Below are 20,156 nucleotides of genomic sequence, written 5' to 3'. Positions count from 1 at the left end.
ATTTCTTTGGGGCTATTTTTTTCCTGGGTTTAGGATCTTGGAGAAAAACAGATTCTCCAGTGGGTTCTTATGGGAGGACAGTCTCCAGTGGGTATTTTCAGCCAGTAGCCTTGAGAAGATGAGACACTCTCTGAAAACTTTTGGGGTTGGGGTATAGTAGGGAAGGCTATACCACTTTCATGCCACTTTCTATATATTTTTGTGCATACTTTGGTATATTCTTTAAATGCTCCAGGGAAGGTAGAGGACTTAATATTCCTTTTATAGAAGGGGAAGCAGAGGGTTCAGAGAGCTTTAATGATGAGCCTATGATTGTGTGGCTGGCAAGCCCACACTGTGCTGAGTTCCTTGGGGTGAAGTGGTTGGGTCCGTAAGGGGATGATGTCCAGTGGGCTTAGGGAACCCTGGTGGGGTTTTTTGTTTTCCTGGGAGTGCGTGTCTTACCAGCATCACCCATGGAGCTAAAGATGTTCTCAGTGACGGTTAGGATGGTGTCAGTGGCCTGGTCATAACGGCCAGCAGGCCCAGCCCCTATGGCATGGGCCTTCACATGCTGCAGCAGCTCATTTAGGGCCTGGGTGACAGCTGTGGCTGCTGCTCCTACCCCTCGCAACAGTTGCCCATCCTCTGTAGCTGCCTGGGAGGCAGACACACAGCCCTCCACGGCTTTGGCTACCAGTCGTCCAGCCTCCACCAGTTGCTCTTGGCAGACAGGTGAGCTGATTGTAGGTGCCACCACCTGTAGGTAAAGTGAATGTCAGAGATGTAGGCAAGGGAAAGGAGGTAGAGTGTGTTGCTCATAGCAGTAACTGGGATGGGTGAGGAGGCCTCCAGAGCCAAAGAAATAAAATGAAAGGCTCACGTGTGTGTGGTAGTATTACCCCTCAGCACAGACTAGAGCAATCTTTGGGGCTCACCTTAGTACAGGCCACTAGTTGGGAAGTGGACAGGGCACACTGTGTTGCTGCAGCAATAACTTGGGTCTGAAGTCCTGAGTCCTCTGTCCGCTGGGCCACACTCTTGGCCTTGAGGACCAGGGCGGCTGCAGCACTTGCCACAGCTTTGGCGAGCTGCATTAGTACGTCCTGTGAGAAAACAGCAGTTAGCATGACCTGAGATCGGGCTTGGGATTCACAGACACTTCTCAGAGGCGTAAGCTGCTTCATTATTCCCATTGATCCAATCAAAGGAGAGTGTACGCAGAAGCAACCAGAACCTACCCCGAGCCACTGCCCTGAGCACCCAGCAGGACAGAACCCCCACCGAGGAACAAACCCACACCAAGAGAAATACAGCCTACACCAAATGGAGACACACGAGGCGGATACACTCGATGATGACGGGGAGAGAATGTGGTGACGCTGTTACAGTGGGGTGGGGAGAGGAGGTAGGAGGTATCTCCTGGGATCCCTCCACCTCCAGCTTCTTTACTCCACTTCTTGATCTTGGATTGGAAGTGGCCATCCTGGAGTCTTGGGAGCAAGTCCCTGTACTACCCTACCTGATCCCATTTCCCAAAGCCTGCCTTCGCCAGGCCTCCTCATCTCCCACCAATTTCTGGTCCCCCAGGAGGCTGAGGGAGAAGTACAGAAACGAGTGTATGCGGCTCAGAGAGGACAAAGCTGGGGAGGCCCAGGCCAGAGGCTGTTACCGTAGGGGAATCGGGGGGAGATCGAACCCCAGCCCCTCTGGATGCACATATCTGCATGGGAAATCCAGGATGAAAAGTCAGCTGAGGAAATTGGCATGGACTGGGAAGGGGGAGAGCTAGAGGAACACTATTCTCAGGGTGGCATGGTCTATAGCATTGTGGGGGGTGCTCAAGTTGGGGCAAGGGCTATGTACGGGGAAGAGAGAGAGAAGATGACAAGCGGCTAAAGAATAAATGAGGGCCAAGAGTAAACTAGCAGGTTAAGTTTGGATTCAGGGTTTCTGAATTCTAACCCCTAAAAGAGAGATCAGAAGTTACCAGTATCATCCCCTGGAAATAGAGGTTCAGATTGGTTTTTAGGGGTCAATTCATAGAAGCCAGGACTAGGAACTGGATTCAGAAGCAGAAGTTACTTCCTAGATTTGGGGGTTCTGGGGGGTTGGGTAAGTCACCAACCTGGAAGTGGGGGTCAGTATCACTTTCCCCAATTTGTTGCAACAGCTCCCCACTGGCCTGGCCCACGTTCCCAGCTGCTTGCAGCAGGTTCTGACGGGGCTGTGGAGAGTGAACACCAGTCAGAAGCTGCCCAATCCCTGCCCACATGCCTGTGCATCTCACAGGCCCACAGGACCCAGGCTTCCATCCTGTGGCTTGGATTGCCCCTTCTCCTTGGGCTTGAACCCTGTCTCCACCCTAGCCCAACCCTGTGGCCCCTGACCTCAGCACTGGCTGGTTGGGCACTGCGCAGCAGTTCTGACACTGCTCCCGCAAGGCCCTTTGCTGCCTGCAACAGGGGCCGGCCACTGCCACCTTCATCCTCCAGCAAGGCAGCCAGCAGTTTCACCCCACGGGACATCTCCGTCAGGTTGGAGGAGATTGTGGTGACTGCACAGCCCACTGCGGTATAGTCTGTCTCAGCAGGGTCCCCTAAAGGGAAAAGGAGAAAGAGGAACATGAGAGACAGGGCAGGCCAGACGAAGGGCTGGGGAAGGAGCAAAGTCACACCCAGTTAGTCACACACACGTCCACGGAAAGACGCACACACACAGTCCCTTCCACAGTGAGTCAAGGCACAGTCACACACGAAGCCAGTCACATGCATGCCTGCGCACACTTGCACTCCCTCTCCCCATCACACACCCGGAAGCTAGCATCCAGCCTACCTGCTGTCAGGTTCACCACAGACGCAGTACCAGCTGTGATGGCATCTACCTGAGAGTGGATCTCATGCTTTGATTCATCCATTTTGTTTTTACGCCAGGCCTTAGAGGCCTGAAAGAGAGAGGAAAAGACCTCAGGATCTGCCCTGGTTTGGTTCACCTCATCCCTATCCCTTGGAGTCTCAGCTTCAGTACCACCGGCCTCTCCTCCATCCCATACTTACAGCATCCTGGCCAAGAGGCGGCAGAGTGTCAAAGTCATCCAGGGTGGCTTGGGCAGCCTGCACGGCCTGCATGCTGGAGTTAATGGTTCCAGTGAGTGCCTGCTGGGCCGAAGTCTAAAGACAAGTGGGGAGAAACAGGGACTGGAATGGATGTTTGGAGAAAAGAGAAGGTAAAAGAGAACCAGGAGCTAGGGAAAGAATACAAATAGGGACCTGGGAAAAGACTGCCTAACTCCTGGCTCGGCCCAGCTGAGGGTGAAAGAAGGGCCCTGGCACCGTGGTGGAAGTGGGACACTTACCAGAGGAGGCATGTGTCCTCGGTGCATCTGGCCGCTGGTAATCTGCTGCTGGGCAGGAGGCATGCTGCCCACCTGGAAATTCTCGGGACCAGAGGCTCCAGAGCGCATGATGGCAGGCAGGGCCACAGAGCCATGCTCCACTTTTCCCACCCGGTTGTACTGCTGCTGCAGGACTGTTGACCTGCAGAGGGGTGAACTATTGAGCTCACAGAGGACTCCTCATCTCTACCCCTCCCACCCAGTTACACTACCTATGCAGGTGTGTGAGGTCTCACTACAGCCTGCAACTAGTTAAAGAACATTGTAAGGATTCCCTACCTCCCAAGAGTCCTTAGAGTCAGGCCTTGCCTTCTCTACCCCTGGGAAATGGGATCAGCCCAACCCCCCTCGTACTTTTTGGGGGACACTGAGTCCTCCAGCATGGTAGACTCCTCATCTCCTTCCAGCCCAAAGTGATCCTTGCTTTTTTTCTGTAGGAAGAAAAAAGGAACAAGAGTTGGGTTAGTTAAAGGACAGGGAAGTGGAGAAAAGGCATCCCTTCTTTCCACAACCAGCCATTTTCCAGAAGCCGAGTGTCCATTTCTTTTTTTTTTTTTTTTTTTTTGACAAAAAAGGGCTCGTTGCCCAGGCTGCAGTGCAGAGGCATGATCTCGGCTCATTGCAACCTCCGCCTCCCAGGTTCAAGCAATCTGAGTGTCCATTTCTAAAGGACTGGCTTGTGGAGAGGGCAAGGGGCGATAAGGAGAAGGCTAGGGCAGGCAGTGCTCACCTTCTTTAGGATGATATCGATGTAGCCGGCAATGAGCTGTGCAATCTGCTCCCCTTCAGTCGTCTGTACTGAGTAGTAGCCATCTTGGTAATCTCCAAAATCCTAGGGTGACAAGGTGGCGGACTCAGTGGGAAAGCTCAAATCCATCCAGGATGGAAATGGCTAGGATGGGAGGCCAAGGTTGAGCTGATGAGATGCCTTCCCGTGGCAACAGCCCTCTTGGAAGATGCCCACCTTTCTTGAACCTCCTCCTTATTTTCTCCTTGGAGGGAAATTTTTTACTTCTGAGGAGTGGCCTCTACACTACACAGTTTCAAATACATATCATTTAGGAAGTGTCTTATTTTTACTCTGATGATAAAATTGGGAGGATATAATATTTGGCATTAAATGGCCATACTTTAAGGTTGGCTGTAGTATCTATCCAAAAGGGAAAAAAACAGCATTTCCTATAATTTCTATTTCTGTCATTGGGGTACTTTATCAAGTTGGTACCAGTTTTCAATTCATAACCCTATAATATAAAGTCAAAAAATTCACTGCATATAGCTGCTGCTGAAACAGGCAGGTTACCACATTTTTCCTTTCACCACCCCCACAAGAATTCCTGTGATCTCAGCTTGCTGATGAGATTTTTGTTCTGCTGATTTTAAAGAACAAGTCCATCACCCGTTTCATTTAAGCCTCATGCTCTCCCAGAGGAAGATTCTCCATCTACTCTAACCTCCTTTTTTTCTGGAGTAATACTCAGTATACTTACCCCAAGAGAGGGAAGAGACCTCTGCAGCTGCCCCTTTCCTCAAACTCCCAAAGCACTTTCTTGTTGGAGTCCCCAGACTCACCAGGGTGAAGCTTTTGGGAGAGGCAGCCCAGCGTTTGATGTTGGTGAGGTTCCACTCCTGGATCACTTCCTTGGTCTTCTCATCCACTCGCATCACACACTCCTTGGTGATGCCCAGAAGCCTGGGCACTAGCTTGTTCTTCCCTTTCATTTTTTCCTATGAGGCAGAGGTTGGTGTTGGTGTTACAGGTCAGAGGTCAAATGAGAGGTGAATGATCAGATCAGCTTGCAGCCATAGGGGATGCTGAGGTGGCCCGGAGGGCTAATGGACAAGCGAAAATGCAGAGTAGGGAGGGAAATGGTGGTGGAGGGCTGATGACAGGCAGGTTTTCATGAGGTCAGAGCAAGGAAGAGAATAGGAATCTTAGGGAATGGTAGGAAACGTGACTGAGGGCAAGGCCAGAGACTTTCAGAGACAGAAAAGGGCAAGAGTAGGAAACAAGGAGGGCAGTGAAAAGGGTCCGTAACCTACCTTCACCAGGAAGAAGGAGACACCGTAAGTCTTGAGAGAACGGGCTAGCTTCACGTAGCGGACCTTGGCCTCAATCTCACTCATCTGCCCACAATTTTTGTGTGCCTGTGCATAAAATGGGGAAGAATTTAGCAAAGAGTTTCATATCACAGCTAAGGAATTAAGGTTGGATGCTAATTCTAACGAGAGAGAATTATGGGGACACTGGAAAGGTTGAGGAGTGCAAGATATGAGAACGAGAGGGTAACAGGATGGAGGCTGATAAGGGCTATGCAGAAGCGATGAGTCAAGGGATACAGTCAAGGAACTTGCAGACATTCTGGAGATATGAACAGAGAGTTCGGAAGTAGAAGGGCAAAGAGAAGGCCTTTTGGGCTGAGTATTCAGAGTGGGGGTAACACCTTATAGTGGACAAAGACTATACTCTTTCACAGTAATTTCAGATTATGCTACCTCATTTGATCCTCCTATCAGTCCTACACAGGGCAAGTACTGTTATCCCAAATTAGAGGTAAGTAAAAGAATACAAGAATATTGAACTGAATTGCACAGCCAAAGCAGGGATGGAGCTGAGACTAAAAGCCCAAGTTGTCTGCTTTCTTGGCAGAGGTGAGGTAGGATAACAGCCTGGTGGGTAAAAGCCAAGTTAGGGGAGACGGGGAGGAGGCAGGGGGCCATTTAGTCAGTAAGATTAAGCAGCAAAGCTCCACGGTCATCCCAAATACTTTCCCCTACCCACATTCACCTGGAAGATCTTACGCTCTCCCTTCTGCTTCACATACTCCTTGGGCAGGAAGTCCTTCAGGCTACACCAGAAAAGGGAGGGTCAGCATGTGGTAGACAGCATCAGGGGACATGTGGGCCATGAACTGTGGGCCTAGGGGTATGAGGAAATACCTAGGACAGTGTTATCTTTGGGGAGAAAAAAGACTCTGAGGGAATAGAGTCTAGATTATCTTCTGAAATAGAGGTGACTTAGTGTAAACTCTTTTTTTTTTTTTTTTTTTTTGATGGAGTTTCGCTCTTGTTGCCCAGGCTAGAGTGCAATGGCATGATCTCAGCTCACCAGAACCTCTGTCTCCCAGGTTCAAGTGATTCTCCTGCCTCAGCCTCCCGAGTAGCTGGGATTACAGGCATGCGCCACCACGCCTGGCTAATTTTGTATTTTTAGTAGAGATACATGGTTTCTCCATGTTGGTCAGGCTGGTCTCGAACTCCCAACCTCAGGTGACTGCCCGCCTTGGCCTCCAAAAGTGCTGGGATTACAGGTGTGAGCCACCGAGCCTGGCCAGTATGAATTCTTCATGTGACCTGTGTTTCTCCCTATAGGGAAGGGACTGAGGAAAATTAAGTTAGAGGCTCAGTCCCTGAGGGAAAGTGGGTCTAGAGCACCATTTCAGGGAACCAAGAGGAGAAAGAGCTTTCTAGAAGGATGACCATGCACTTAGGAAGCTGAGAAAGCCACGCCAAACTCTGCATTCCAAGAAACACCAGCAGATGAGGCTTGTGAGACTTTTAACCCATGTTCCCTATAGGGAAAATTTTACCCTGTTTCCCTCTGGCTACTGCAGCAAAATTCTTCAGATAATCTCAAAAAAAAGTGACATGCTTGCTTCAGAGATGGGGTAGGGGCAGAGATACTGAACTACATTCATATTCCAGAGGCAGAGAAGAGACAATGGATGATGGGAACTAAAAGGGTAGCTATGTCGGTCAAACCCTGGTACCTCAGAAGAAGAAATGGGCGGGGGGGGGGGGGGGCAGGGTTGGAATGGAGACAGGCCCACTGGGGTCACAATGGCAGGGAGTCCTGGGCCCCGACAGGGTATAGGATGTGGATCACTCACTCGAGGAAGCCAGCCTTGTGCTTCTGCTCATTGTGGGGCCCAAACTGGATCTGGCATTGGAAGCCAGCAAACTCACAGGCCTTGTCAAAGGAGACAGGGTGGGAGCCATTCAGGATGTCATCTCGTGCCTGGAGAGCACAGGGCAAGGACGCGAATGTTGTGTGTGGGTGCAGGGACACGCACACTGTGCTTCCGACCCCTCCCTATTCCTGCCCCACCCCAGCCAAGTCCTCTGCATACCTGCACATACAGGAGGTTCAGCTGTACGGGGTCCCGGGAATCCACATTCTGGTCTGAGTAAAAGAACTTCCTCCGCAGCAGCAGTGTCTCATGCTCCTCTACACCCTGCTCCCTCAGTGTCCGGCCATGGTCTAGCCAGTTCACTGGGATACAGACAGTCCCCTCAGTGCCAAACCCCCACGGCCCCTGTGCTGTCTGGTCTCTGTTTATTTCTCCATCTCCTACCTCCCCTCACTTAAATGTAAGTTCCATGAGTGTAGGACTTCGTTTTCTCACTGATATATCCCCAGGGTGTAAAACAGTGCCTGGCAGAAGCAGATGCTGAAGCCCCTTCCCACCCTTCCCATTTCAAAAGCCCTCTTTTTTCTAGTTCTGCTTACACTCGTCATCTGTGTGCAATTTCTGCTTCAGTTTCTCCATCTTCTTTTCATCTCGCAGCAATGTCTTGTCCTTTCTTAAGGTCCCTGTCACTTCCTCCTTTTTCTCTTCCATCAGCTCTCGAACCAATGAATATTCATCATGGTTGGTGATGCCTGGGGAAGGAGATGGCTTGTTAGCTTCCCAGGTACTGCATTCATGCCTTTTGAGAGAGTTGAGGCTTTCTGGCCCAGGCTTTCAACTGTACTGGGGCCCCTTACCAATGCGGGCACAGATGGTCATGAGCATGTCAGTGACAGTCTTAGAGTCATCCACCATGATTGTCTTCACAGTTCCATCCAGCATACGGATCTTCAGGGGTCTCTGTTTCTTCCTGTACTCCATAGTGTCCTGTTAGGGCAGGAAGAAGAGACAGGGGCCTAGTCTGAGCTAGGGGTATTATTTCCTCTTTACCCAGCCCGAGGGGAGAGAGTGGAGCACTGAAAGGAAGACTATGGTGGTTCATTCAACAGCAAGGAATTATGACTGTCTGTTAACAGGAAGAAAGCATGGGGAGGGCTAAGAGACAACAGATGTGGGTGCTGAAAACAAAAGGTGGAACAGGGAGAAGCTGGTGGAAGGGGATGTGGTGGTCCTCGATGAAGGGATACTTACCCCATTTCGGAGCATGTAGTAGTCCAGAGCTTTCCCAGCCTCCAGCCATATACCCTTTTTGGGGTCATCATCTGACAGAAAGAGCCCAAAGTCGCTGGCTAAAAGAGAGGATGGATCACTTTAGGCTTATGAAGACCCCAATGTGGCTGAATAGCTTGTACCATGTTGCCCCTGACTATTTCTCCCATGACCTGGGCCTAAAGAACGAGGGAACCATGGAACACAGACCTGAGGGGTGAGTAGTCTTAGGGGACAAAGGGGTCAACTCTCAAGGCTGAGAGACTGGGAACAAGAAGGGACTGAAGACTCCCACTCCAGCCCCCTGGGGAGTCAGACTCACGAGGACCAGCCGGGGCCTCTGGGATCCGCTCACGAATGATGCGGCAGGCGTCGTATACCATGGTAGACGGCTCAAACTGCATCGTCTTCACCACATTCCCAATGCTGATCTTCAGTGAAAGTGCAACCATGGTGGCAGCTTCTTTTCTCCAGCCTGGCTATACCTGGCCCATGGCATCAGGGCATTAGAATACACTCTTCTGCTGGGAGAAGAGGCCCCCCAGATGGTGGAGTCCAAGGGAAGAGTGTTTTTGAAAGGGACTCACCAAAGTAGAGAGTAATAAGGTTGTTTTCATTGTATTTGATAATTTTAAAGAGTTAAAAATTATTTACATCAAAAGAATGAGTCCTGATAATTTTTTTTTTTTGAGACAGAGTTTCGCTGTGTCGCCCAGGCTGGAGTACAGTGGCGCGATCTCGGCTCACTGCAAGCTCTACCTCCCGGGTTCACGCCATTCTCCTGCCTCAGCCTCCCGAGTAGCTGGGACTACAGGCGCCCGCTGCCAAGCCTGGCTAATTTTTTGTATTTTTAGTAGAGACGGGGTTTCACCGTGTTAGCCAGGATGGTCTCGATCTCCTGACCTCGTGATCCACCCGCCTCGGCCTCCCAAAGTGCTGGGATTACAGGCGTGCGCCACCACGTCCGGCAGAGTCCTGACAATTTAAGATATCTGAGGGAAAGGAGAAGCTGGTCTGCAAGGTCCAACAGCAGGTCTGAAATGCAGTGCTATCTGAGGACACTGCCCTGCCCCACCACTGGAATTTGTACCTCCCTCCTCTCATCCAAGTATTTCTCTTGCCCCTTGTCCCTGATCACCTTTCTCAGTCCTACTCCTGCCTTGTTTTCATTTTTGCCTGGTTCAGTATTTTTCTCTGTCTCCTGCTGGCTCTTCCCTGTCTGGGATTTTCAGAGCTCTCTTCTCATCACGTGACCTTCCTTCTCATGGCTTTAGCTGCCTTCTCTGCAAAATGAAGATGCTATAATTCCCTAAGGCTCTTGAAGCCTGCAAACAAACTCTAGCTAGCCTGGCAGGGAGACCAAATACTGGTTGCTCAAGCCATCCAGGGGTCTGCTCTTGCCCCAGCTTTTCTCTAACCTGAGATGCTGGGGGCCTTCTCAAGGAGCCTAGCCCTGTACTGGGCTTCCCAGGCAGTCAAGCTAGAAATGTGATTCTCTAACTCAAAGGGATCTATCTCAGAAGTTATCTGGTCAACTCTTGTGTTTTGGAGAAGGGGAAATAGACTCTGGGAGGCCAGGAAACATTTTCAAGACAGGCCAGAGAAAGGACCCAGTCCCTGTAACTCAGTCCTTGCTTGTTCCAAGTCACCAAGTTAATACTCAGTCCTGCAACTCCTCCTATGCTTTCTCCTCTTCAGCAAGTCTGTCTCAAATTCTGCTCTGTCTCACCCACTTCCCCTGACAGTATTTTCAGTGCAGCTCAGAATACTAGTCCTATCCCACCTTCTTCCACCCTCCTGGCACCCCCTCTCAGCAGGCTAGAGGAGCCACTGGAGGCAGCAGGTGGCGCACAGGCTGCAAGAGGACAAGTCTGCCCGGCTGCTGCTGATGTGCCCCAGCTTGGTACAGGGATTGGGTGCCGCTTAACTAAGAGAATGGGCAAATACAAGCTGCCCATTCCCCTCCTGGCAAACTACAAGCCTCAAGTGGGGAAAAGCAGGGTGAGAAGGGAAGGCTGGAAAGCAGAGATGGCGGTGTTAGGATACAGAAGGCATTTGAAAGCCAGGGAAGTTAAGAAGGGGTAGAGGGTAAAGAAGTTAGGAGATGGGATGAGGAGAATTGAAAATCTAAGTAGAAACAAGAGACAGGAGGCAGGTATGAAAAAGGTCTAGATCGGGGTCTGGTACTGAGTGGCAGATAGACCATTTCTGACCTTACAAGCAGTCCAGAGTCTCAAAAGAGAAGAACCACAGCTCTCTCTCTTTCCTGCCAAATAAGAGAGGACCCTCCCAGTCTCCCCAGTTCCAGCTCTCTGCCCCCTCCCCACTCCTGGGGCACTTTGCCCAACCTTATTACTATCGGCTTTTGTGTCCCAGCTGGACAGACCTGGCTATGGGGTTGCTGACCATGAAAGAATGAGGGCTGGGCTGGAGGATCCGAGAAGCTGGAGGAGTCTGTGGAGCCGAGAAGCAGGACTGAAAGGACCCTTCACACTAAGCTGAAACTGCATGTCTCCCCCCATTTCCTCCGGACACTTAGACACCCCCTTCCTCCTCAAGCACGGAAGCCTCTGGTGAGACCCCGATAAGGGAGCTGAGTCATGCCTACCCTTACTCCCCAGCTGGTCCAGAGTGGATATTCACACAGCTACAAGAGCGTGAGTGGACGCGAAGAACTGATCAGTGAATTGGGGGTGGTGGTGGCAAAGAACAAGGCTGCTACAAGTATGAGTAGAAGCTAGTTCATTCCTGCTTTGGCCTGAGAACTTTGCTCCCCTTTCCATGATGTTTTATGGAACAGCAACTCCCCACCGCCGTGTCCCCCTCCCAGGGAACTCCTCCTCCCTCAATACATTCCTGAGATGCATTCCAAAGGAGTTGGGCAATTGGAGGGGGGGAATGGAGGACAGGAGGTCAAATCCCAGCAAGGAATGGAATGTAAGAGTATTGGAGCTAAGAAAGTTGGGGTACTTGGAGAATATAGTCAGAGCAGATACCCACAAGGGGAATTGCAGAAAGATAGGGAGTTACAGAGAGGGACAAAAGCAAAGAGCCTAAGACAGTCAGAATATAAGAGGGATGGGGGAGTAACACTCAGTCTGTTACCAAATTTGGCCTCTGAGTCCGCAACCGCTGGCAGTGGGGGAGGGCTGTGGGTGAGACTGACATATCCGGCCTCAGGCTGCTGGAGGCTCATTTAAAGCTGGACTGGGCAGCTAGCTGAAGGGCTGCATAGAACATCCCCCAGTACAGCCCCTCCATACTCACATGTACACTCATTCTTCCCAAATGCACCCCAGCCTAGGCAGAGCTCTTTCCCACAAAGCTACCTTACTCTCTCTACACACACATTATCTCAATCACACAGCCCCTACACAGATCCCATCACGACTGCGTTATCTTCTCCTAGGGAGCCCATCCTATGCACACGGCTTTTGCACAGATAACCTCCATAACAAGCACACCCGGCACCCAGTGTCTCTCTTCCCATTATACAGACATTCTCCATCCACCTAGCAAGCATTCCTTGAGGGCCAGCTGTGGGGAAGACCCTGGGCCAAACTTTCAGTGGCTGGGGACCAAGATCAGTAAGACCTAGCCTTTGCATTTAAAGGGCTCCCAGGCCACGAGATGAGTGAATAAACCAAGTACAGAATCACAACAGAGGGCAGGATGTGCTAAGAGCCAAAAGGTGTGTGCTCAGAGAGATCCCTTTAGGTTAGGGAAGGGGAACCAAAAAGTCTCCATGATAGGTATCATTTGAAGTTAGAATTTTAAAAAATAGAGATAATAAAAAATAATAGTGATCTGCCATTTATTGACTCTATGTCACTTGCATTATATACATAATTTCATTTAATCCTTACAGTAGGTGTCATTATTTCCATTATTACAGATCAGAAAACAGACTCAAAGATGTTAAATACTTGTTCAAATACTTCTCCAAATAATAAGTTGTGAAGCCAGGATCCGAACCCAGGTTTGACTGCAAAGCCCAAGCTCTCTCCACTACGCCAGCCAGCTGGAGATGTGTCAGGGGTAGTTTTCACTCCAGGCAGAGAAATAGCATAAGCAAAGATGGAGAAGCAGTAAATCGTGGAGGAGCATTCAGGGAAGTGAGCAGGCAGGCTGGTTGAAGCACAGGGTACCTGCAAGGGAGCAGTGGTGGGGAAGTCAGGGTTAGGCTGGAAAGGCAGAGGAAGACTAGAGAGGGGTATGAGGAATTTTACTTATTGGAGGACAAAAAGAGGCCAAGGGAGTCTTTGAGCAGAGAAGAGACATAACCGGAACTGGATTTTAGAAAAATAACTCTGGCAGTTACCTTGGAGATTAGTTAGAAGGACACTGTATTAGTATAAATTAAAGGTAATGAAGCCAGAGTTAGAATGGCATTGAGGAAGATGTCACTCAGAAGTTTGCGGCAGTAGAATTGACGGGACCTGATAACTACTAAGGTAGTCAGGTTAGGGTCCCATAGCTTTCTATCATCAGCAGCCACTTTAGTGGCTGGGGCAGCTTGAGTTTAGGCGAGGAATTGGGAGGAAGGGAAAGGATCAGGTTGGGCAGAGAATGTGAGGATGAGGCTGTGGTTAGGGGATGTGGTTAGGCTGTGGGGAAAAAGGGGATGAGTATATGATTAGTAGCCACTAGGGGCAGATGGGGTTGGGTTAGTGACTGCATCAGGCTGGGAATGGGGAAGACAGGGTGTAGAAAAAGGATGGGAAGACAGGGTGTAGAAAAAGAATGCTGGTGATGATGGTGTTTGGAAAAATACATATACATAAGATACATACATGACCAGTCATTGCATCAGGTTAGGGGAAGGGGAATGATTACATGGATGGTGGTTAAGTCAGGGAATGATGGGGTGAGGTCAGAGGCCAGGTCAGGCTATAGGAGGTTGAGAAGAGATGGGCCTGTGGTCAGTGGCTAAATCAGACTGGGGTAGGGGTGGGAAAGTGAAGGGACATTGGCAATGTCTAAGTAAAGCTGGAGCTGGGATGGGGGATGGGGTATAGCCAGTGGCTGGGTCAGGCTGAGTAGAGGATAGTGCTGTGGTCAGTGGCAGGGTCAGGCTGGGAGTAAAATGGGGGTGTGGTCAGTGGCATGGCTGGGCGTGGGATCAGCAAGACCCAGTTTCCTCTTTGGGTCTCGTTTCCTCTTTTCTGTTGGGGAGTGGGGGAAGGGGATCTACAAACGGTCCAAGAGATTAAAAGAGGCATAGATCTAGTGGGTGGCACACAGCAGGGGCTGGGAGTAGGGTATTCAGCAGATGACCAGGTGGAATGTAGGTACATGACTGGGTGAAAATGGTAGGAGAGTAATTTAAAGTGATGGGAAAGCTCAGGTTATGATGAGGGTAAATTCAGGTAGGACATGCGGATTAAGGGTTGGTGAGGGAGGTAGAACTGAGGATGGGAACGGATGATGAGCATGGGAGAGTTAAAGGCAAGGGAAGTATTTTGTAAGGGGACAGGCAGGATGGGTGTGAAATGCAGAGTCAGGGATGAGAGCTGGAGAGGAGGGCTTAATACCAAGAGAACAAATGAAGTGGGAGACAGCAGGGCTAAACTTTCAGGGGATTCAGTTATTCCCTTCTCCCATGGCAACAGTGATTCCTTGGTTAGCTTCCCCCATAGTCATCAGCTCCTTCTTCCCTAGGCAGTCCCCAACTTGTGACTCTAGGTCTTGTACATCCTGGGTCCCTATTTCCCACCTATGTTGTCTGTAAACAACATAGTCCAGAATCTCTGTCCCCTAACTGTGGTTGGCCACAGCAAGGGCCTTGGGCTTAGAGAATGGAATAAAGAAGCTGGAATCCCAGATGCCTGTAATTCTAGCTAAAGCCAGAATGCTAGCCTGAAATTAGTTTGTTATCTCTCCGGGTGAAGAGAAGCCCCTGTAACTACATAGGAATAAAGGACTTCCCTACAAAAGAAGGGCATTTACCTACTGCCAACCTCTTATATTTTATCTGCTCAAGGTCAACTATTCTGGCCTCAAACCACAACCCCTGAAGCTGCCCCAAATTCCTAACATTAACTCCACCTCTAATTTGTTTCTTGATTCCCAGTACCGGCGTGGACATTCATCCCTTTCCTAGCAGAGACTCATATCCAATCCCTGATCCCTGAAAGTGATCTAAGTTTTGCCTTTAGCACCAAATCCCCTGATGTCAACCCTAAATGTTGACCCCTAAGCCTAAAGTTCATTTGTAACTTGATTCCTAACTCACGCTTTCACTGTTTATCCTTAATACCGACCATGCCAACATTCTTTAATCCCTCAAACATACTCTAACCTGATTCCTGTTGTTGACCCTTAACCCGACCCTGAACTCAAATTATGACGTATGATGGCCATCCCAGCAAACAAGATAATGACCTTAATCTAAACCTTACCTATCTAAAACGGACCTGACTCACACTAACTCTTAAGTTTTAACCCCAGCTTTTAACTCCTATAGCGACCCTTGATTCCTAAACGGACCCCACCTAATCCCCAACTCTCCCAAAGCTTTTCTACCCACATGCCCGCTATCAGCTAACACCAAAGCCCGTCCCCGCCATGCGCCCCGCTGCCACCCGACTCCTCACGCTCCCCAAAGCCTATCCCAGACATAGGACTGCTCCCAGGAAAGGCCTGTCTCCCCCAAGACGGCCTACTTCACGCCAAGCTCAAGCCGAGATGCGCTGGACGCTGACCTCTCCAATTAATAGGACCCGAACTGGACACGCAGTAGAGGCAGGGCCCGCCCGCCCCCGGCGCCAGGCCCCACGGCCCCACCCTAAGGCCCCCGCCCGTCCCGGTCTGGCCTACCTGTGCTGCCTGGCTCTGCGCCCCGCCCGCCGGCCCGCCGGCCCGCCGCCCCGCAGCTTCTCGGGTCGCCCTCAGGCTCCGGCCTCGCCCTCCCTTCGACACTCTCGCGGCCACTTCCGTCCTGGGAACGTCCCCCACCCGCGGGCGGCGCCCTGGGCCCGCGCTCTATGGTCGCGTGGGGCAGGCAGGAAGCTGCTCTGGCTCCGTTCTCGATGCTCGGGAGCCGCCAAAGCCCGCAGCCCCTCCCTGGCAGGAAGCGAGGGTGCGGCGCAATCCGGAGAGGACGCCAGGACGACGCCCGAGTTCCCTTTCAGGCCGGAACTCTTCCTTTTTCTAGCTTGGGGGAGAAGGCGGAGCCGGAGCCCTGGAGCCCCCGCCCTCGGGGTGCGAGACGGCATCAGGGCCGTCCCCTACATTTGCATAGCCCCTGGGACGTGGCGCTGCACCCAAGCCTCTTCTTCAGTTGGAGGGAACTCCAAGTCCCACAGTGCCACGGGGTAGGGTGCGTCACTTTCGCTGCGTTGGAGGCTGAGGAGAATTGAGCCTGGGAGGCAGGTCCGGAGAGGGCTATGAAAAGCCCCTGGCAGGGAAGCCCGGCCGGCCTAAGAGGGACAGTGGATAGATGCCCGAGGCCTACCGCTGGCCTGGGGCTCGTGTCTGGGCTTCGGACGTTGGGGCTCGGTGGCCCACCCTTTCCTTAGTTGTCCCAAATGGAGCTGGAATTGGATGCTGGTGACCAAGACCTGCTGGGCTTCCTGCTAGAGGAAAGTGGAGATTTGGGGACGGCACCCGATGAGGCCGTGAGGGCCCCACTGGACTGGGAGCTGCCGCTTTCTGAGGTGGGTTGGGGTTCTGACTGGGGAAAGCGTGGGATGTCCATGAGGTCAGGGGATGATGATAGGTCAAGGCCTGTTCATTGGAACCCTGCGCAGGTACCGAGCGACTGGGAAGTAGATGATTTGCTGAGCTCCCTGCTGAGTCCCCCAGCGTCGTTGAACGTTCTCAGCTCCTTCAACCCCTGCCTTGTCCACCATGACCACACCTACTCCCTCCCACGGGAACCTGTCTCTATGGATCTAGGTGAGTCTGAAATAGGTTTGCGGGGAGGACAGGGTTCATGGGCCTGGCTATTCATACTTTCCCTTTTGCAGAGAGTGAGAGCTGTAGAAAAGAGGGGACCCAGATGACTCCACAGCATATGGAGGAGCTGGCAGAGCAGGTACTTGACTTGATTTTCAGGAAGATTACTCTTACATTCCCCAGGTGGGGACAAGATTCCCCATTCCTCTCTGACATCCCCATGCAACTGCCGCCCACTTTCTTGTTACCCTAGGAGATTGCTAGGCTGGTACTGACAGATGAGGAGAAGAGTCTATTGGAGAAGGAGGGGATTACTCTGCCTGAGACACTTCCTCTCACTAAGGTAGGACTCTCATTGATTGAGCAAAGGCTGAAAAGGGATTAAAAGTCCCAAGTAGGCAAATTCTGTTAACTTTATATCAATAACTTTAAAAAAGGATTGAGGTGAGAAACTTAGTAGATGTATTGCTAATAGGAAGTTGAGGCAGGTACCCAATATGCTAGATGCAAGGGCAGATCCTCGTTTTTGTTGGGCTTATACAAATTTTGGTGTTCTGTTAAAAAAAAATAACTCAAAATTATCAGCGCAGCATTAGTATTGGGCCTTGGAAAGGATGGTGTAAGTGAAGGGCCTTGACGCTTCATTGGCTTCATAGTAATCCACCTCTTGCTGAATGGTAGAACTGTTTAGAGAGTTCAACAGGGTTGGACTAAGCAGTACATGAATAAATGTAAAATCCTTAGTTTTCAGTTTTAAGCAATGAGTGGCAACTTCACAAGCAGAGTACTGGGATACTATGATGAAATCAGTGCTCATTAATAGAAAGGTTACAGGAATTTTTTTTTTTTTTTTTTTTGACAAGGTCTTGCTCTGTTGCCCAGGTTGGAGTGCACTGATGTGATCATGGCTCACTGCAGCCTTGACTTTCTGGGCTTAGGTGATTCTCCCACCTCAGCCTCTCGAGTAGCTGAGACTACAGGTGCACACTACCCTGCCCGGTAATTTTTTTTTTTTTTTTTGGTATTTTTAGTAGAGATGGAGTTTTGCCTTGTTGCCAGGCTGGTCTCGAACTCCTGGGCTCAAGTGATCTACCCACCTTGGCCTCCCAAAGTGAAGAATTTTAATTTCTTCAAAGTACAAGATGAGTCAGCAGTGTGATGTGGCTACTAGGAAAGTTAATGGGATTTGGAAACTGTAGCGATAGAGTTATTGTCTCTACAAGTCACTATCTATCTTGCTTTCCTTGATACTGGCTAGAGCACATCTTTGACAGATATTAAGAGGATGCAGTCTATCCTGAGAAGATGAGTTAAAAATTGTCTTTTTTTTTTTTCTTTACGCTCTGAGGAAATATTAAGTGCCTTAAAATAGTTAAACAGGGTTTATTCTATTTGGCCCCAGAGATACTAGGTAAGTCCAACGGATAGAAATTACAAGGAGGCAGCTGTTGGTTCAGGATAAGGAAGTTTTTGTTTGTTTGGAGACAGGTTCTTGCTTTATTGCCCAGGTTGGAGAATAGTGGCAAGATCATGGCTTGCTACAGCTTCGACCTCTCAGGCTCAAGTGATCCTCCTTCCTCAGTCTCCTGAGTAGCAGGGGCCACAGGCATGTGCCACCACACCCGGCCAATTTTTTATTTTTAGTAGAGACAAGGTCTCACTATGTTGCTCAGGCTGGTCTCAAACTCCCGGGCTCAAGCAGTCCTCCTGTCTTAGCTCCCCAAAGTGTTGGGATTACAGGCATGAGCCACGTCACCTGAATACTGCCTGACCAATTTTTTTTTTAATAGTTTAAAATGGTCTGGTCCGTGGAGGCATTCAGAAAGAATCTGAATGCCTGTTGGTCAGGGAAGCTGTAGAAGGGATTTCTGTGTTGGAAAGAGATTGATCTCAGTTGCCTTTCAACTCCTTTTTCTAGAGTTCCTTTAATGATATCCCTTTCCGTTTCCTTTTAGACAGAGGAACAAATTCTGAAACGTGTGCGGAGGAAGATTCGAAATAAAAGATCTGCTCAAGAGAGCCGCAGGAAAAAGAAGGTGTATGTTGGGGGTTTAGAGAGCAGGTATGAAAGGGAGAGGGACTCTGTTGTAGGTATTAGGTTTTTGAAGGGAGGATACAGGCCATATCCCCATATCTTTGTTATTTCCCCCAGGGTCTTGAAATACACAGCCCAGAATATGGAGCTTCAGAACAAAGTACATCTTCTGGAGGAACAGAATTTGTAAGTATGCCTCCAAACCATTCCCTTCCTATGCCCTTCATTTAATGCTTTCTCACTCTTTCCCCTGCCCTACACTTGATTTCTAACTGCGCAGCTGCCTTCACTAGGTCTCTGATTCCAAGAAGCTCCTGGTAGTGGGGAATACATTTACAAGTAACTAAGAATAAGTTGAGTACCAAGAAAAAGAAAGGGGGTAAAAAAGACTTCATGGGCTTTCATAGTAGTTAGGATTCTGGGGTTGGGTTGGGAAAGCATTCTAGGCAGAGAGAAAGCATCCTAGGCAAGAGGACTAGCCCAGCATAGTCCTCTTGGGCTGGAACTCTAACACATGTGAGCTGGGACAGAAGGTAGAGAACATAGAGAATGCCTGGAGAGGATTATGTGCATAGCTGATCAGACAATGGGGAACTACTGATGATATTTGCAAAGGAGGTTAAGTCCTGGCAGAGTTTTTTTTGTTTTGTTTTGTTTTTGCTTTTTTTGTTGTTGTTTTAATGAGGAACTTCAGGCATTTTGTCCAGAGAGGAAGAAGTTGTTTGCAAAAATAGAATGAAAAGTAAGAGAGAGGATCCAGTGCAGAGATGGAGGAGGTGGCCTGAACAGGAGTTTCACTGTGTCTCAGAGTGCTAGGCCAGGGGATGCTCACTATTGGCCCCTCTCTTCATCTAGGTCCCTTCTAGATCAACTGAGGAAACTCCAGGCCATGGTGATTGAGATATCAAACAAAACCAGCAGCAGCAGCACCTGCATCTTGGTGAGGATAGTGATGAGGGGAAAAGTCCTTTTCTCAGTTGGTGGGGACAGGGCAATCCAGAGCCCTTCTTCATCTCCTTTTTCCGTGCTCTAGGTCCTACTAGTCTCCTTCTGCCTCCTCCTTGTACCTGCTATGTACTCCTCTGACACAAGGGGGAGCCTGCCAGCTGAGCATGGAGGTAAGAGGCTTAAGGATAGCTCTCAGACACGGGCGAGGGGAGAGGCCTGGGTTGGCCTCTGAAGATTCTTTGTCTCCTCAGTGTTGTCCCGCCAGCTTCGTGCCCTCCCCAGTGAGGACCCTTACCAGCTGAAGCTGCCTGCCCTGCAGTCAGAGGTGCCAAAAGACAGCACACACCAGTGGTTGGACGGCTCAGACTGTGTACTCCAGGCCCCTGGCAACTCTTCCTGCCTGCTGCACTACATGCTTCAGGCTCCCAGTGCAGAGCCTCCCCTGGAGTGGCCATTCCCTGACCTCTTCTCAGAGCCTCTCTGCCGAGGTCCCATCCTCCCCCTGCAGGCAAATCTCACAAGGAAGGGGGGATGGCTTCCTACTGGTAGCCCCTCTGTCATTTTGCAAGACAGATACTCAGGCTAGATATGAGGATATGTGGGGGGTCTCAGCAAGAGCTTGGGGGGCTCCCCATCTGTGTCCAAATAAAAAGCGGTGGGCAAGGGCTGGCCGCAGCTCCTGTGCCCTGTCAGGAGGACTGGGGGCTCAAACACACCACAC

At 50.3% G+C, this 20,156-nt stretch overlaps 2 protein-coding genes across 4 annotated transcripts in view; one reads left to right on the top strand and one right to left on the bottom strand.

The window, feature by feature from the left end:
- Positions 1–15,675, bottom strand: part of TLN1 (talin 1) — a 35,034-nt gene extending 19,359 nt beyond the window's left edge. The window contains exons 1-19 of one of the 3 annotated variants that reach the window (XR_004031391.1): positions 15,373–15,566; positions 8,876–9,038; positions 8,536–8,633; positions 8,142–8,271; positions 7,884–8,036; positions 7,504–7,646; positions 7,264–7,391; positions 6,162–6,222; positions 5,417–5,521; positions 4,946–5,101; positions 4,104–4,205; positions 3,728–3,804; positions 3,335–3,515; positions 3,036–3,149; positions 2,815–2,923; positions 2,370–2,578; positions 2,108–2,206; positions 918–1,085; positions 445–739 (exon numbers count right to left, since the gene is read on the bottom strand). Coding sequence is in view for 2 of the 3 variants with exons in the window: in XM_030817489.1 (XP_030673349.1) it covers positions 445–739; positions 918–1,085; positions 2,108–2,206; positions 2,370–2,578; positions 2,815–2,923; positions 3,036–3,149; positions 3,335–3,515; positions 3,728–3,804; positions 4,104–4,205; positions 4,946–5,101; positions 5,417–5,521; positions 6,162–6,222; positions 7,264–7,391; positions 7,504–7,646; positions 7,884–8,036; positions 8,142–8,271; positions 8,536–8,633; positions 8,876–9,005 (2,458 nt within the window). In the remaining variant the exon portion in view is untranslated. Of the gene's footprint in view, positions 1–444; positions 740–917; positions 1,086–2,107; positions 2,207–2,369; positions 2,579–2,814; positions 2,924–3,035; positions 3,150–3,334; positions 3,516–3,727; positions 3,805–4,103; positions 4,206–4,945; positions 5,102–5,416; positions 5,522–6,161; positions 6,223–7,263; positions 7,392–7,503; positions 7,647–7,883; positions 8,037–8,141; positions 8,272–8,535; positions 8,634–8,875; positions 9,039–15,372 lie in introns of those variants that run through there. The other 2 variants (XM_030817489.1, XM_030817490.1) reach the window with 2 other exon arrangements.
- CREB3 (cAMP responsive element binding protein 3) lies at positions 15,640–20,156 on the top strand. Its single transcript, XM_003263358.3, has 9 exons — positions 15,640–16,211; positions 16,305–16,452; positions 16,524–16,591; positions 16,706–16,795; positions 18,408–18,514; positions 18,605–18,673; positions 19,343–19,427; positions 19,521–19,605; positions 19,687–20,156. The coding sequence occupies exons 1-9, from the start codon at positions 16,083–16,085 to the stop codon at positions 20,019–20,021; spliced, it is 1,116 nt and encodes a 371-aa protein (XP_003263406.1). The 5' UTR covers positions 15,640–16,082; the 3' UTR covers positions 20,022–20,156.

Source organism: Nomascus leucogenys, chromosome 8, assembly GCF_006542625.1.
Source record: "Nomascus leucogenys isolate Asia chromosome 8, Asia_NLE_v1, whole genome shotgun sequence".
In the NCBI taxonomy this organism is placed as follows: Eukaryota; Metazoa; Chordata; class Mammalia; order Primates; family Hylobatidae; genus Nomascus; species Nomascus leucogenys.
The sequence above is the reverse complement of the archived record's forward strand: the minus strand, read 5'-3'. Positions and strand labels throughout refer to the sequence as shown.